This window comes from Acipenser ruthenus, chromosome 17 (genome assembly GCF_902713425.1).
Source record: "Acipenser ruthenus chromosome 17, fAciRut3.2 maternal haplotype, whole genome shotgun sequence".
Classification (NCBI taxonomy): domain Eukaryota; kingdom Metazoa; phylum Chordata; class Actinopteri; order Acipenseriformes; family Acipenseridae; genus Acipenser; species Acipenser ruthenus.
This window is the reverse complement of record NC_081205.1, coordinates 30512513-30530889: the sequence shown is the minus strand read 5'-3', so window position 1 is coordinate 30530889 and position 18377 is coordinate 30512513. Positions and strand designations below refer to the sequence as shown.

General features: G+C 38.2%; 2 protein-coding genes across 4 annotated transcripts; one reads left to right on the top strand and one right to left on the bottom strand.

Annotated features, from left to right (window-relative positions):
- The first annotated feature begins 4315 nt into the window (after positions 1–4315).
- Positions 4316–7626, top strand: LOC117423163 (secretogranin-2-like). Its single transcript, XM_058990374.1, has 2 exons — positions 4316–4471; positions 5389–7626. Exon 2 carries the CDS (start codon positions 5397–5399, stop codon positions 7293–7295), a length of 1899 nt encoding a protein of 632 aa, XP_058846357.1. The 5' UTR covers positions 4316–4471; positions 5389–5396; the 3' UTR covers positions 7296–7626.
- A 2854-nt stretch (positions 7627–10480) lies between these two features.
- Positions 10481–18097, bottom strand: LOC117423102 (AP-1 complex subunit sigma-3-like). Of its 3 annotated transcripts, none has more exons than XM_058990373.1 (5): positions 17973–18097; positions 15046–15224; positions 14059–14167; positions 13698–13868; positions 10481–11251 (listed from the first exon to the last, which is right to left on the bottom strand). In XM_058990373.1, exons 2-5 carry the CDS (start codon positions 15222–15224, stop codon positions 11216–11218), a joined length of 495 nt encoding a protein of 164 aa, XP_058846356.1. In that variant the 5' UTR covers positions 17973–18097; the 3' UTR covers positions 10481–11215. The 3 variants fall into 3 exon arrangements, with proteins under 3 accessions (XP_058846356.1, XP_033894426.1, XP_033894427.1); XM_034038535.3 differs by having other exon boundaries at positions 17867–18089; XM_034038536.3 differs by having other exon boundaries at positions 13731–13868; positions 17867–18086.
- Between the last annotated feature and the right edge of the window lie 280 nt (positions 18098–18377).

The following is an 18377-nucleotide window of genomic DNA, read 5'->3' as shown; positions in this document are numbered from 1 at the left end:
GAGAAGAGAAGCAACTTCACAACAGAGAGTGAGCGATATCACTGCAGAGAAGAGAAGCAACTTCACAACAGAGTCAGCGATATCACTGCAGAGAAGAGAAGCAACTTCACAACAGAGAGTGAGCGATATCACTGCAGAGAAGAGAAACAACTTCACAACAGAGAGTGAGCGATATCGCTGCAGAGAAGAGAAGCAACTTCACAACAGAGTCAGCGATATCACTGCAGAGAAGAGAAGCAACTTCACAACAGAGTCAGCGATATCACTGCAGAGAAGAGAAGCAACTTCACAACAGAGAGTGAGCGATATCACTGCAGAGAAGAGAAGCAACTTCACAACAGAGAGTGAGCGCTATCACTGCAGAGAAGAGAAGCAACTTCACAACAGAGAGTGAGCGATATCGCTGCAGAGAAGAGAAGCAACTTCACAACAGAGTCAGCGATATCACTGCAGAGAAGAGAAGCAACTTCACAACAGAGAGTGAGCGATATCACTGCAGAGAAGAGAAGCAACTTCACAACAGAGTCAGCGATATCACTGCAGAGAAGAGAAACAACTTCACAACAGGCTGGCAAAAGTTAAGAAATGACTTACAGAATCTGGGCTGTTGATTTGATGAGCTGTTGCAGTTGGCTGCTGCCTCACATCCAAAACACTTTGTGTCTTTGAGATCAGATTACCCCACAGAGCTACAACAAAACTGTCTGAATGGTTGTTTACTAATGTGAAATCAAGCTGCCGGCCGCAAGAAGCAATTGCATGAATGATTCACTGAGCACTGCCTTAAACACTGCTAAATATTTATGAGCCAGAGCCTAGTCGTGCAATTAGACCACACATCCATAAACAGTAAGTAGCTCCATGACTGAAGTCAGCAAGCGTCTAACAGGTGCATGAGTACATATTTATATTCTAATCACTGCATTTACACTAAAGTGTGCACCTCAATAATTACAATTTGCTAGGGGATATGCTAAATTATATATGGATGAGGTGAAGTCTAATATTGATTTATTCGTTATTGTTGTTTTGATGTAATTATTAAAATAATGTTCTCCTCAGGCTCTGGGGGCGAGGGTTGGTGGCTAATGGTACAAATAAAACATTTTATTATCTAATCATGGCACGTTAGCATGGATGTTTCTTATCTCAATGTTGTCTGAGCTGTAAGTAGAGCATTTCAGAGCTTACCCTGGATACTATATATTATCTTATGATAATTTTTTCAACAGTTTGTGTGAACTCAAGTACTTCTACTTATTGCTTATTGGCACCACACCTGTACAGTGATGTCATTTTTAAACCAGCTTAGTTTTGGGATTCCATACAGAACCATGTTTAATGTAGCTTTAAACAAATTAACATAATTCCTAAGAGAAACGATAAGGACACACTTATTGCTTTCTTCTTTTTCAAACACCTCAATGCACTATAAAAGCTGCATCACTTGATCTATAGAGTGATCTATAGCTACAAGATTCCACTCTGGGATAATGTTCAATCCGTTTTGCTCAGTATTGATTAAATAGGAAAGCTGTGGCTGTTAATCCCCTACACTCAGTCAATCACATCTTACTGGATACATCTTAAAAACTCCGTTTCATGCATGTGTTAAAGTCTATACTATACCAAATCTATACTGCTTCAGCCTTCTCTCCCAGTCTTAATAGTGTGTCTATTGAGATGAGACCTGTCTCGCAAAATAAAGTTTAAAAGGCATAAACAAGTACAGGGTTTTACTGCTTAACTGATTAAGGGCAGTCAAGGGATAGTGGGGTGACTGGACTAGTGAAGAGACATGGAGTTTCTCAAAGGAGCAACTTGCTAACATGCTGTCTTTAATTGTGAGGGGGCCTTTATACTTAGTTGTCTTTCAAGTAAGTTTTTTCTCTCAAGTGAATATGTCTAGCTATGTCAGTGACAATGTTATTATGCATAGTTACAATATACTAACCCTAACCCTAACCACCCTAACCTTAACCTTAACCCTAACTCTAACCCCTTTCTGATACAATTTTATACTTCCATATAACGCGCAAAAAGATTGACACTTGAAGTACATTGTAACTATGCACAATAACATTACAATTATGACTAAGTACACATGCATTTACTAAGTAATTACTATGTAAATACACAGTAATTAGAGACACTTCATGCAAAGTGTTACCCATTATATTAAGCAGTTCATCAACACTGAACACTTGGTGAACATTGATCCATTAGTTCCTGCTCACTAGCCTGATTGATACACATGCATTCAATATTTGGTGTCTTGTTCACATGGACTGAACCCTTTCAGATGTCACAATCCACTGTAGCCATTGCCTTCCTCCATAGTCCTTTGTTGACCTATCAGTAGCTGTCATCTGGGGTGTTTTGACATTGTTTATAGGCACACAACACTGCTAAATAGCCAGAGTGCTCATTCCACACCATGGTACAGCATGAAACAAGCTATGGGGCAGTGGTCCAAACAGCTTCAATACAATCTTTGTTATAGTTATAGATTCAAACGCGAATGCAACACTTCTTTGATGTAAAAAACTTTACACTGAAATGATGTGTTCCTTTTTCATTAATTGTGGATTTCATTCATGACTGCTGCACCCTATAGTGAGCATCACACCGCATACGCCCCATCGTACATGTGATATATTTAATATACTGTTCCACACAAAACCGAACCACTCCAACTTAAAGAACAAGAGAACAAAACGCTGAAAGCATGTAAAAAAAAACCTCACAGTTTCCCACTATGCATCGGCAGCTTGCCATTGAATGGATATATGAATTAAGGAATAAGAGATCCGCCCACCCGGGCAATTTTATTTTTAGCAGTATCTGCTTCCGTTGCGTCTCAGAGATGACTCAGATTTCCACCAAGGTCTCATCCTCTATGTAACGAGACTGTAAATGGGCTGTTTGACGTCAACCCACGCAGCAGCCATGGAGTTGTGTAACTGTTGTACATCCGGAATTTGATTACTTGCACGCTTATTGTTCTGTCATTCTTTCGCCTACCTCAGTGTCAGGGTCCCTGGTCTTTCGGTTGCTGCAGTAATTTGGCGAGTCACGCGCACATTTATTGCTATCTTCCTGGCCAGTTTGACAAAAGTAAGAAAATAAACCTACAGAAATCAGAAGCCCTGGAGCTTTCTTCATTAATTCAAAGTTATTTTCGATGGAACTTTAGTGCTTCTAATCATTCAGAAATATCTCTTGGGAATTAGCTAAGAATAGCTGATATCTTATAGAACTGTCTAAAAGTAAATACTCTTTCAATTGAAAGCACTGGTCACTGAAGTCCTTTTGATGAAAGGATGACACACAACAAGTGATACCTCAAGTCTGCCCTGCAGAGACCATCCTCTCGGGTGGAACATGATCAGTTTAGTCTCCATGCCTGTCAAATAAGTTATCAGAAACTTTTGTTGATTTCGAAATTCATAGTGCTTGACTCTATCAAAATAAATCCAAAGAATATTGCATTCAATACATAATATCACACGACAGACTTTCATCTTTGGACAAAAATAATTATAATATATAGTATTTATAGTATTATAAAAGAAACAAAACAAACCGAACGTAGGATTTGTTTGAGTAATGTGTTTATGACAAAACGATTAGGCCTACATAATATTACTAACTATTTTGATAGGGAGCATAGATTTGCATATACATCATTTCAGTCTCTTTTATCATTTTTAGGGAAAAAAAGCAACGACCTGTAATTTATGCACAAAATCATAGAAACATGCAGAAATACAGGTGATCTCAACGAGAACGTGGATTGAAAGGGATTGAAAGGGATTGATAGGGTTATGTGTTCTTACAGTGTCTCCTGAAACCCCATTAAAGCACACATAAACAAACACAATTATGTATTTACTTCACATGATAAAGGCTCAGAATATATCTATATATCTATATATATATATATCTATATCTATCTATCTATCTATCTATCTATCTATCTATCTATCTATCTATCTATCTATCTATCTATCTATCTATCTATCTATATATATATATATATATATATATATATATATATATATATATATACACACACACATGTAGCAGTGGTACTAAAGTGGTAGTTTATCTTCTGTCTAGGGTTTAGTAACAGTATAGTAACCATTGTGATAATTGCATTGTGCATGCATCTGTGATCATGATCAACTCAACAAATACAGAAGTTAACACTGAGCGACCCACAGAGATGATTGTGAAGCAAACGCTGAAGACAATTCAAGGGATGCAAGCAACAGCCACGTAATAAAGAAGAGACCCGTTCTCTCGGTTGTTATTTCCCAGCTCTGGTTAAACTATTACGCATTTGTCAGTGACGCAAAGGTCAGGTGGCTGCGGATATAATGCGGAGCTGTCCTGGTGCTGAAACGCTGTGCACAAGGGTGGGAGATGTTATGTTGAGATTCGTATGCCGTCGAAGCGACTTGCAAAGGTAATGTTACTTTTATTATATATATATATATATATATATATATATATATATATATATATATATATATATATATATATATATATATATATATATATATATATACCTATATTAACAACATTACGCAATTTGTATTTTTTTTTATTCAACTTATTGCGCATTAACGCTCTTGATTTATAAAGACATGTATTTGTGTCTGTACATTTTGAACGGCAACCTGATGCATTTCACTGGTTTCACATTTTATTGCTCATAATTCATTTGAATACAAAAATTAACATATAAGTAGCGTTTAATAGAGGTCTTATGTTGCTGATATAGTTTCACGGTTTATCATTTTGCTTGCAATGGTAAACAGATCTGTTTACCAAGTATTTAAAGCCAAATCAATACTTTAAAACGTTCCTTTTATTAAAGATTTGCCCTTGTCTACTTATTTGTGTGCAGCTAGACAGTATTTTATTATATTTCTTTATAATAAACGAAATAATGCTTTGTTCAGGGTAGCACTGCAACAGCTAGCAGCGGGGGTTACCTTGGAAACGTGCTAGAATGAGTCATCGACTGCCTTGTCTTTTCATTTTAAGGATGTGCAGGCGTATCAGATCATTATTACATTGAACATTTTCCCTATACTATTCTATATATTCCTCTATTAGTTTACTGTCGCGGAACACATGCAACCCTCTGCAACTCGAGATATAAGCAATTAAAGTGCCAGGGAGAGGATGGGTTCGTTTTATGATTCAAGCAATAATAGTGCGTGTAGATAGAGGTGAGGGCGCATAATACCTTACTGTGTCATTTTTCTTTTTTTTTTCTTTTTTCTTTTACTGCAGACCAGACATTTATTGTAAAACAGTGATAAAATGTTATTGCTGCAGTAAACAGTTTAACCTGTTATGCCTAATTGCTTTTAGGCATTAAGATGATGTATCTCCCCAAGACCTCCCTCGCTGGAGCACTGCTTATTGCCTCCTTTCTTCTCCACACCTGTTGCGTTGATAGCGTATCACTAAGGCAACACAAGCTGAAAGAAAATGAGCCCGAAGGGAGACGCAAAAACACTTATTTGGTGCCCAATCCAGACATGGTCAAAGCTTTGGAGTACATAGATAGCCTAAAACAGCAAACGAACGACGAAGAGTCCTATCGGGATTACGACGGCATTGAAAAGTTCCGCTCCTTGCTCAGGTTTGCACCCATTCAGAACATGGAAGATACCGATCAAAGTCTTGTCCCGGATATGAAGGGCGCGGGGCAGGATGGCAAATCACAGTGGTTGAAAATATTACTCGGAGCGATGCAGCAAGCGGAGAAGGAATCCAGAACTGCACCCAAAGGGACGAGTACGCGCTACGCATTTAACAACAGGCAATATCCAGAAGAGGATACCCTCACAGATGATGTGGGTGACTATGGAGGAAATGCATGGCCCGACAGAAGCAAACCTTTAAGGACGCAGAAATTGCTCTTTGAAGACGAAGACTCCAGAGAAAACCCTTACAAGCGAACCAACGAAATGGTAGAAGAGCAATACTCCCCGCAAACCCTTGCCACTCTCGTGTCTGTGTTCCAGGAGCTCGGTAAACAATCGACCCCCAACAACAACAAGAGAGAGAGGCTGGATGACGAACCTACATTTTATAAGGATAACGAGGATGAAATGTATCGGGGAAACAACCTGGCATACGAAGATGTGACCGGGGGAGAGGACTGGAATCACACGGAAGACAAAGCCGAGTCTCAGCAAACAGAGGAAGAGAAGGAAAGCAAAGAAAAGTACAATAAAAGTTCGGATGAAATTGGCGATGACGTGAAGAGAGCGAGCCAGACCAGTTATATAGAAAACAACGACAGCGACTCTGATGATCTTACCAAACTGGTGGATTATTACCTCTTTAAGATGCTTGAGAAGAGCGAGAGAAATGACGAAACAACAGAGAAAAGTGAGAGACAAAAAGAAGGACAAAATACCGAAAAACGGACAGCCCGGCCACTTGGACCATACAACAATATGGGCACACAGGCAATTTATAAATTGATTGAAATCTCTAGGAGACTGCAAGTCCCGCCCGAGGATCTCATCGAAATGTTGAAAAACGGAGACCTTAAGAAGCAAGACACGTTTCTGGAGACAGAGGTAGAACCAGAAGTGCCAGATGATCTAGATAAGATTGAAGAGAAACTAAGCCAGATCGCTTCTTATAACAAAGAAAGCAAACCGCATTCTAGCAGACGACTAACAGATATTCTACCAGAAGATATTCCAGACGATTTAAACAGTGAAGACATTTTGAACATTCTTGGCTTGGACAGCGTAGGAAACCAAAATCCAAAGTACGTTTTAAAACAACTAAATTCCAAGCACGGCCCGCCGAGATCAAACACTCATAGCAGAAGACGTGGGCAATACGTTTTGTCTGAACCCAGCTGGGTGCCAGATGATTCGGATAAACGACAAGTAGATTACGATGAAACCACCGAGGAAGACGAGTTTGCCAACTACCTGGCACAGTTGCTCGCCAAGTACCCAAAGATTATTAACACAAAGAACGTCAAACGCACTCACCAGTCTTCTTCAAATGAAGACCAAGTGGCTTACGGGGCATATGAACAGGCCATGAAAGATTACTTTGATCAAATTAGTTCTTCTGATAAAATGTCGACAGTAAAAAGGTTGTCTGGGGCCGGAGAGAAGGACGAGGCAAACAAAATGCAACACTTAGATGAAGATATGCTGCTGAAAATGTTTGAATACCTAAACCATGGCACTGAGGAGAATGGTGATAGGGAACTGCATGGTAAAACAGCAAACGCAATGTAGACTTTGCTAATGAGAATATTTCATATTATTTATTTTTAAGTCTAGTGAAAGTGCAATAGCTTTTCATTATACACAGCCAAAACGCCTGAATAGTTGTGTGTCACATTTTGTTCGCTATAGTCCCTGATTTTGTGGTATTTTATTGTTTTTTGGTAAATCTATTGTTCCATTAAAGGTGTTGGAAAACACGTTACTCGACCTTAATGCGCAGAGTGATCAGATGAATCAATGTTTGGTACTTTTGGTTATGCTGTGTTTTATTAATAAAATATCTGTGTCCCCAATGATATGTGAAGTATGTGAGAATATTAAAGCATTTATTGGTATTGTTCTCCTGTCTTTGTTTCAACAGCTTTTTGTGTATTTTTTATTTATCTACATGCCAATAAGGCAGTTACTGCCAACAATAAAACTGCAACATAAAACAATCAGTTTAAAAAATATGACCCATATTTATTAAGGTACACCACTGGGCTAACTAAGTAGTGTAAGCTGTCGGTGCTGTCTTAACCAACTATACGGTATAGGTTTAAATGAGTTATCAGTATATTAAACTAGTTTTCAGCGAGTTACCAGTATATTCCAAATCTGAATCGATGGCACAGAACGTGTTGTTCTAAATAAATACATGGCTTTCCTCTCAAAGATGAGCATTAGCATTAGTATGAAGATTTCACCGTGTTGCTTGGGTTATCTAGAAGGTTTTTGGACAGTGTCATTCTTAAAAACACTAAACCAAACGTTTCATATATATATATATATTTTACACTGTAATGTTTACTGTGTAACAGGCGTGTTTTGTGTGTCAAATATATCCTCTCAACGCAACAAATAAACTATTCTTAAACATTTGGTTTTACACCACCTAACACGTGCTATTGTCATACAGTAGACTGTACTGAGCTCATACTCCACCAGTGCATCCATAACCACTACATTTAATCCACACCCCACCCTGAGAGCTATGAAGGCGCTTTGTTTGTTCTTATAACACTTTGTTCTAAATGGATTGGAGACCTGGAAGTAGAGAGTTGGAAAACATGTGCTGTATCCTTACAGCTGAAGCGATCTTTGAGGAATGGAAACAAACGTCAAGAAAGTCAGCTCTATAATGACGCAGTGGCCAGAATGGTCAAGTACAAACAAAAATGTAAGCCCCCCCCCACCCCCACCCAAAAAAAAATAAAATAAAATAAATAAAATAAAATAAAAAATAAAATAAATAAATATAGAAAAAAAGGGGAAAAAAACTAATTAATGACATTTTAACATATTTAGTCTCTGTGTTGGGACCAATTTCAATATTTTATCAAGCAAGAATCTGGAAGAAGCTTTATTACAAATGCCTTTATTAGTGTATTGCTTTATTTTAACAGTCTTTTTCAAGACATTTTAACAATCTCTTGAAAGAATGACGCCCCTGACACAAATCTGCAGTGTCAACATTTTACCACCTTGCACTCAGACTGAGTCAGGCTGCAGGATGAGAACCCCACCGGAGACTAAACATTATCTTACTTAACAGGAACAGAGCTTTGACGCAAATTATTTTCTCAGAACTGACGGTGGTGGAACTCAGTGTTTGAAAAAAATAATTTTCTGAAAACCCATTAGGCTTGTCTTCAGCCTTCTTAAATTGCAGTAATGTACTCTTCATAATCTGTCAACAGCACTGGGGAGAACACTGATCTGTAAAAAAATAAAAAATAAATACATTTTGTCAGATATTAGACTACTATAGTAGTCTCCTGAGAAACAGATTTGATGGTACATACCTTTGCTTACTGTGAATGCTAGAATTTGATTTAATCCAGACCACAAAGGAATAAAACCAGATTTCAATCTTTTGATCATAATGCTTTCTGCACCAGGGGCCAACTAAAAACCCTTGCCCATCCATACAGGAAGCTGTGTTGTCCAGTTGTTAAAGCAACAGGCTTATAACCAGGAGGTCCCCAGTTCAAATCCCAGTTCAACCACTAACCCATTGTGTAACCCTGAGCAAGTCACTTAACCTCCTTGTGCTCCGTCTTTCGGATGAGACGTTGTTGTAAGTGATTCTGCAGCTGATGTATAGTTCACATACCCTAGTCTCATATCTTGTAAAGCACTTTGTGATGGTGGTCCACTATGAAAGGCACTATATAAAGATAATTACATTATAATTGTAAAAAAGGTCTACTCCAGTCTTAAATTAATTCCTATTTTTTGAAACAGGTAAAACACCTGTTAATTTTACAAAACTAGAATCAAACAACTACGTTATATATTATAAGGCCTCTTAACCAATCTCAATGCGTTTTGTTTTTTCATTTTGTAACATTAACTTGATTTTTTCTCCTTTAAAAAAATAGGAGTTAATTAAAGAATGGAGGAAACACTCTGCTTATGGCCCCTTTTGTTTTTATGACCGTCTTACTTGTTAAAGTCTGGCATACACATCATCTCCTGAATTGTCCTGGACTGTGAGTGTGAGGCGCAGGCAGAGCCCTTATATTGAACCAGCTGCACAGGAAGTAAACTTATAGTGTGGTGACAGGATGAGAAACAATAAAACACTTGTGAGAATGTTGTCTATTACATCTGTGTGAACCACGTTATAACCAGGCTGAAATGAAATCAAAGTTGATGGCACAGCTATCGCAGAATTGCCATAGCTTTAACCCCGGCTCCAGTTACGACATGTCAAGAAGTGATCTGGTGTTTAAATATTCAATAAAACATGAAGATATATTGCTTTAATACCAGTGCTGCAAGAGCTAGTCTTGTGATTACAATTCAATACATAGCTAAGCATTGTGTTGTATGTGGTCCTGCTGCAGGAAGCATGACGCAGCTCAGTAAGAAATGAAAGCATCCCACATGTACAGAGGTGCCCATAAGCACTAGCACCCTATTATCTTCAATAGTTGATGTTACATGTTCAGGTTCCTGGTGCATAGCCCAGACTCTCTCCAGTTCTGTATCCATTCGGTTATGTTTTATCAGACAGTATTCAAGGATCGAACTGCTATGTGAAGCAGGCTCACTAAAGCTGGCATTGGTTGTTACTGCTTTTAAGGTTATGATGAGTTGTTATTTGTTGACACTTCTTCAATATAGGGGATCACTGTTGAACATAGGCATGGTTCAGACATCAGGCAAGCATTCTTTTTGATAGATGACAAATTTAAAGCCACAGCCAGTTTAGTATATGAAAAAATAAGCTTTATGACATTAATATACTCTACAGTAACAAAGTCAACTTATTTTACCCAGCAACCCTGTAAATACAGCTCACAGCTTAAGAGTTTAAGAAACACACAACCTCACAGTTCCAGATATAAAAACATATTGTCAACTGAAGCAGCCTATAAAAAAAAGGTAATCAAAATAAATGCAGTAAAACAAAAGTCCTATTTATTCAAAGTTACCTCCTGCTGAACTTGAAGTCAAAACTATTTACAAAAGGCAATACTGCATTCCCCAACACAGTGTAACAGAAGCCTCCACCACATCATTATTATACAGTGACCTTTTTTTTCCCACCCCCAAATTAGGGATTAAATTACCTAAGCATCTAAAAAATGATTAAAATTGCAGTGAAAAATTACAGGCTATGAAATATAAATCAATTAATTTGTTATAAAAACAAAGAAAACAAAAAACACATAAAAAAAAGTATTTTTACAGAAGAACCTTGACTACCTTGAGTGATACTTAAACTGTACAAATATAATCCATAAACAAATAATTTAAGTATAATCATAGTTTACATACAAAAATGCAAGAATGAGTAAAAATCACACTTAATTTATGGCTGTGGCACAGATAACTCAGAACACGTTTCCAGTACAGATCAATTCATCATTGTATTCTCAGTCCATCAGTTGCCTTGTCTTTGTTTCTTACAGGAGACACCTGTAATTCTGCACTCGAATTTAAAAAGCTGGTTTACTCATGTATTCTTCCATAGTCTAAAAGAAAAAAAAAAAAAAGATTTGCTCAAACAATATCTCTGTTCTTGTTTGCCACCTAGTGGACAATAATGAATATAGACGACTGCAATACCATTCTTGCTATATGCATTGCACCCTGACTTCAATAAGCTCAATGACTAGTTTTTATAACCCTACCTTTCAAAGTAATTAAGTAAAAGTGCTTATCCACAATATATCACCATTGGAGAACTATTAAGATATCTTAAGCCTACTGTGTAATGTAAGCCATCTGTACAGCTAACTCTTAAACCCTTCTGTGGGCATTTCATCTCATCAGGGGAAGTCATTGTGGGCCTGCAGTAAAGCGGTGTTTCTACACACTGTGGGATTTGTCTGGGTCGGATTATTGGGCCTCATGACAAGGAGATTTGCATTGCGTAGCGATTTCAGTCACTGCAGGTTTTGAGGCCCAATTCCGAAACCCACAGAGACAATCAAAACATCAGTTTGCGAGCCTGTTTTAAAAGCTACTAGGTAATAGGAGTCTAGCTTCCACCCCTGTTAATGACATCAGCCAGATGTTCACCAAAGCAGAAAAAGGAGAGTTGTTAGGCTGGATACAGGTTACTGCAAGTCATCCACATAACAGCACACTCAAAGTTAGACCTGTTCCCTATTAAAGGAAATACACATGGATTCCATCCTCTCACTTCTAGTGATTCCCCCCCCCCATTCCTTCCTCTCACTTCTAGTGATTCCCCAAATTCCTTCCTCTCACTTTTATTTTAACAGACTGATGCCCTCTACTCCACCATAAAAGGTAGCATTGGTGTGGATTTTGCAGTGCTGGGGAAGATGGAATCACTCTCTACTCCTTACTTCTTTTTATTCTGCCTCATCATAATAATTTATTTTGATCCTCCACTGCTGCACTATAATACCAGCCAATCTTTCTGGCAGGCTTTAGAAATGGTGACAGTCTGATGCAATAAATGGATCAGAATCAGGTCACGTGGAGAAAACAATCCAGGAGAGGCCAGTTTCTTGGCCTCTGCCAAATCTGATAAAGCCTTGAAACCTGCTATTGTTCCTTTAAAGCAATGAAGAAAATAACTACCTGATCTCTCACAGTAAGTGGTGCACTTTTTGAAACAATTAACAGAAAAGGGTTAAAATTAATTAAACACAGGGTTCTTTTTAAATAGTGGGGGTGCAAACAAACATATCCAACTGTATATGCCAGTCTCTCTCGGGTACTTTGCATTTTGTTGATTCATCAGGAGCAAAATGTTCTATACAATCTATACAAACCTGACCTAAAGTCACACTTTGACCCAAAACGTTTAACTTAATCATAACCTTAAAGTCACTATCAGATAGCAAAATTGCAATTCACTCCCCCAAAGTTCCGACTGAAATAATATTCTCACTGACGTACCATTTAGAATGTGGGTGGTTTAGTACCGGACTAAATGGACAACCTGCTGTGAGAGAATGTCAACATGCTAATGACAGGTAAGATAACTACTTTATCTAACGTCGCTATAGCGGTAGTCATATTAAAATTGCTGTGAAATTTTAAATTAATGCTACTCAAGGAAAATATTGTGCTTTTCTGACAGTTGTTATACACAAGGTTCTCAGGAAGGCCCGGAGGGAGAGAAGCAGAAAACTTTTAAAAACAGAAAAAGTGTGAGACGCAGCAAAACTGTCAGCATTTAAAACATGACCCAGGCATCCAGAGCTATAAATAAGTCACAGGAGTCTGTGCAGTGATATATATGGTTGTTAAAAAAAATTGTGGTCAAGGCACTCCTGTAAAATATCTGACTGTTTTATTATTCCGTGGGGCAGGGTGCAGAATAATCCAGGTCAGGAAAAAAAAAAAAAAAAAAAAATCCTTAAAACACTTCCCTGGATTGTTTTACCCCAATCTGGTGCCTAACAGGTGTAACTGTCCTAGCATACCAAATAAAGCAACAAGTGAGTGCTTGGCAGTGCTCCATAATGACTTATCTTTGTTACTGAGATCTTAAGTGAGACAACTTATCACATTAAAACAAGTCAAGCATGTAAAGATGAGAATCCAAACCAAAAGTGCTTTATCGCACTGGCTCCAAACATTCAATACTGTTGTATAAAAACAGAAGCATAAGGCATATCATTTGGATATTGTTCTTTTTCTTTTAATTATATACATTTGAAAAGGTGGAAAGTTGTTTTTTTTTTTTTTTTTTTTTTATAGTTTTCCTGGCATAGATGTAGAAAGACGGATCAGGTGTGGTACAGTGGTCTCGAGAACAAGCAACAGATCAAAAAGAATGTTTCACATGTTTGACAGAATGTAGTTCAGTTTTACATTGGCCTGTCTTTCTGCACCTGTGCCTTTTTCCCTTTGGTAAAACATGAACATCTGCATTGTAGTCTGGCATGCAAATCCCCAAGTCACCCAAGAAGTGGGCTACTGACGAAAGCTTATTACCTTTAGTAATGTATCTTTCATCCCTGGACTCACCTCTTGCATCAGATCAGACTCCTCTATGCATTTTGAAACTGACAGCTTCGACGTTTCTTGAACTTCTCCTCCCATGAGAAACTCATCAAGAATAAAATAGGCCTTTTCAAAATTAAAAATTATGTCCAACTCGCATACCTAAAGATACAAATAACGATGCGCAAAATAGGAAAAAGTTTGTACAAACTTGTAACAAGCACATGCTTTTTAATTTTTGGCTAAATAGCAGGCACATAACAAAGCTAATTTAAATATTCAGTATACATTTCAACAAAACATGTACTGCAGCACAACTGAACTTTTACGAAAATGAGTTTGAAGAACTTACATTCCCAAAATATGTGTCCAGGAGTTCAATGTAACGATGTATGATTTCAATTGTCAGAAGCTCATTGTCTTGATCCTCCATTCCACAGCAAATGTACAAGCTAGCATATCTGTAAAAAAACTGGTTGGTTTTATTCCCTTCTCTCCATAGCTTTCAATTCAGTCAAGTCAAGAACACAACCCAAAAGTGCTTTATCGCGGTGGAGTAGCAGGCAGTATTGTGTGATACACTGCCGGTGCAGATTCTGCCCCATGTCGGTGAGATGAGAGGAGGTTAAAAGCTCTAAAACCACGAATGCAGCCAAGCCTGGCTCTTTTGCATTATGGTTAAGACTCTTGCTTGTGGTTGGCGATTCGCACCCAGCTTCCTCCCAGTTACTCTGCCTGCAATGAAGACTGAACCTCTAATCTAAAACATCAGCATGTTCACATACGGTACAACACTGGATCAAGTAAACAGCCCCATTGCCACTCGAATTCACAGGCGTACAGCCAATCGAAATGTCGACCCCATAACGGATTGCTCTGGGATGAATTACTTGATGCAAGACCAAAAAGCTGGTAGTTTAAAATGCTAGGTGCTAGATGTGACTGGATCAGTCTGTTCTGTTTAAGCCTTTTTAATTGGAAAGGTGTGCAGGTCTCGTGTGGAAATGATGATCTCGTCATTCCCTGTGAAAGATTTCCTATAAAAACTTGAACTGGCAATCCCAGCGATAGAATGAAAAGATCTGAAGGTCAGCCTCTGCAGTCAATTCCGGCACAGCGCTGTTCACTAGCCAGATATGTTCTTCCTTGATAAGATTACATAGAAAGTAACAATACTTTTACAAATAACCGATAAGGAGTTTTCCAGCTGTTTTATATACTATTGTGCCAGCAATGCCAGACTCACACCAACACCACTAAGGTGCAGAACAGCAAAGTGTTTTGGTCTCTCCTGCTAGTTCCTCCCCATTCTCAGTAAAGTACAGCACAGGAAACCTACCTCTTGTATACAATTTTCAAGTCTTTCCAGTCCATGAAGTTGCATGTCTTTGGCTGTCTTGCCAGCACGCTCTGAGTCATCTCCCTTATGATCTTCTTCTTCTCCCTTTCTCCAATGGCAATGAACCATTTCTGCAGCCTCAGCTTGCCCTGCCGGCTGAAGAGCAGCATAAAGTGCATCTGAAACACAAGCAAGGCGAGAGGAGAGGTTCTACTGTGGAGCCGACTTTCCATCTGCTTCCCCTAAAGCTGTACAAATTATCAAAACACAGAATCTACTTTGTGTGTTTAATTACTTCACATTACCATGCATGAAGCCATGCCTTTTTCGTGCCATTGAATGACCAGAAAGACATGCTATATTGACAGCTGTGCTCCAGTGTTGGCACCTGATGCTTGTTAGTCTTGTTTGCCAATGCACCCATCTCGGTTCATAGTGTACATTATACTGCATCCCCACATACCTCCTCTACAGCCTCTTCTTGATTCATATGGTCTTTAGATAAAAGAAAACAGTTCTTCTGACCCTGTGTCAGTATATTGTGGAGGCTGTGGTGTCATTAGCAGTTATACTAGTCGTAGATAGTACAGCCGCTGATGTATGCACTAGCCCATTCAGTGACAAGCACACCTTGTTACCACTCTGTTTATTTAAATAGATAACAGTGATGTGTGGGGCCCCTTTTTACACTGTCAGCACTGGAGGGAGCATGGGATATTTGTTATACCTAGTAACCTTACATTGTCGCTAGGTATAATACAGTTGAAAGAGGTCAGAGAGGGACAGAGGCGTGTTATTACAGTAGCTTGAGGACGGTAGTATTACAATCTGCCACTATTAACAGTACATCTTTAAAATACACCCCCGTCTTTGATTTGGCCTTTAAACTCACTGTAGACTCCATCTGTGTTTTCATCTCCTAAAGATAGAACAGAATAGCTTCCTGACCCCTTGGGAAAGAAAAACCCAACACAGCAGCTGCCTTGGCTCCAGTTTAGCATTATCAGCTCTCAAATGGCAAAGAATTAGCTGGGATTGCTGGAAATCTTATCGGGCTGCTACTAAGCAGGTGAAATACTCAACTGGCAGGGAAATGTACTGTGTGTGTGTGTATTTATATATATATATATATATATATATATATATATATATATATATATATATATATATATATATATATATATATATTTAAATAAATAGAGAGCAGAAAATAGTGCAAATGACCTGATGATCCAGCCAACATGGAAATGCTAAATAAAGTTAATAAATAATTGATCAATTTTTTCCCAGGAGCAGATTCTCAAAATAAATGTTCCCCAGGTGCAGATAATGTTGCTTTTGCAAACTGAAACAAATATTTTTCTTCAAAAGCAAAGCAGCTTTAAGAGCGGTATTGTCATGGATAGAATGTAATTTATTCCATTCCATTCATTTGTCACAATGCAAGTCAAACAAACAACACTGTTTTCAGTGCCCATCTGTAATGTGCCATTCAAGCTGGGATTGCAGTGTGATTCTGCACTATTATCTCCTATTCTAGCCACAGTTCAGAAATTGCCCTTTCTGCCTCTCTACATAAGTGACTATGCTACTTCAGATTTTATAATTGCACCAATTCATTCTAATGTTTTTAATGCATTTGCTATATAGCAAGCAAGTGCACTTAGACAAAGCCACTGCAACCTATAATAATAATAATAATAATAATAATAATAATAATAATAATAATAATAATAATAATAATAAGCAGTATTGCCCATTCATAATTCCTGTTTTACTAGCCTACAAGGAAATCAATGAAAAGTTACAGAACCCCTTAACAGGATAATGTAAATTCTAAAAAGACACAGACACTAATTAATTAAATAACCCATATAGGGCTATGCATTTAAAGGGGAACTGTATGAATATGAATATATAACTGAAAACTGAATGAATATATAACTATTTCAATAGAAAACATGTTAACGACAGCTTTTGACACATTTTCAGCCTCTCCTTGAGCAGTATATCGTATAAAAACCATTAAAGCAAATTAACACGGAATGTACTGGAGCTCTCTTCTCTCTTTTTTACTGGAGCAATCTAGGTAAAGTACCTTGCTCAAGGGTACAGCAGCAGTGTCCCCCACCTGGGATTGAACCCACGACCCTCCGGTCAAGAGTCCAGAGCCTTAACCACTACTCCACATTGTTTCCCTGTTATGGCCGCTCTTTGTTGGTTTAAAGGCTTAGGCACACAAAAATACTTTTTGTTACTGTTTTTCCTTTTGTTATTTTTGCACCCGAACGCTTTTGGCGGCGGCCTGTAGTTCAAGTTGACCCAGAAAGCTGACAAAAAAATTAAAATACTGGCCAAACGCTTGACTTTTTAACAAAATTGGCGCAGCGAGACGTATTTGATATGTATACAGTCAGAGCATTTAGAGAGCCTTGTTATTTTGAGTACAGTTCCACTTTAAATGCGTTTACACAACTTCAAGGTAAGTAAGAAACCTGCTTGACAGCTTAAGTTCAATGTATAGACAGTTTACAGCTGCAAACGTCTAATGATTAAACGCCCTAAAATGCACAGCTCAGGTGACCGAACCTGTTACCAGGTAACAGACGAAGTCGACATGTTTACTAACACAAATTACTTAAAAAAAAGACCCAACTAATCACACAGCACTGAGGCGCTACTGGAAGTGTCACAATGATAAATCAGTCTGCCGTGGGAAAGAAACGAATGACCCGGCTGCACATCACACAGGGTCCGCTTTGCACACGGCAGCTTCTCATTACATATACACTTTAATTGACTTGCAAAGGAGGCTACTTACCATATTGCTGAATTTAGTGCAGTAAGAATTACGTCTGCTTTTGTTAAATACAAGTATTATTCTATTTACAACACGGGTCAGACACCTTTAACGAGAGCATAGCTACCTTTCCCAGAATTCTCCAAAGTGAAAGTTGTTAAACTCCTCCCACGCGTGTTGAGAAGAACGAACAGCAACACGTCACCACCTGTTCACCTGTTCGAAGGAAGGGTAGTGAGAAGCCAATATATTAACACCATGCCTATAAACTGAGAAAAATACTTCACTAACACAATACTAACTTAACACGTTGATTTTAATTGGTTTATTATACTAATAGGGACCTAAGACATAATTTTGCATGAACCGACGCCTTTTATTGTTTATCATTTTTAATATTTGAATTTAACAATATACAGTAGCTTTGTTTTGTTGTTTATCATTCCGCTCCCTCACTTTTTTCAATGATGAGGAAATGTCCCCCTCACATTGCAGGAGTACTGAAACTTTTATTTCACGATACTTTATTCGT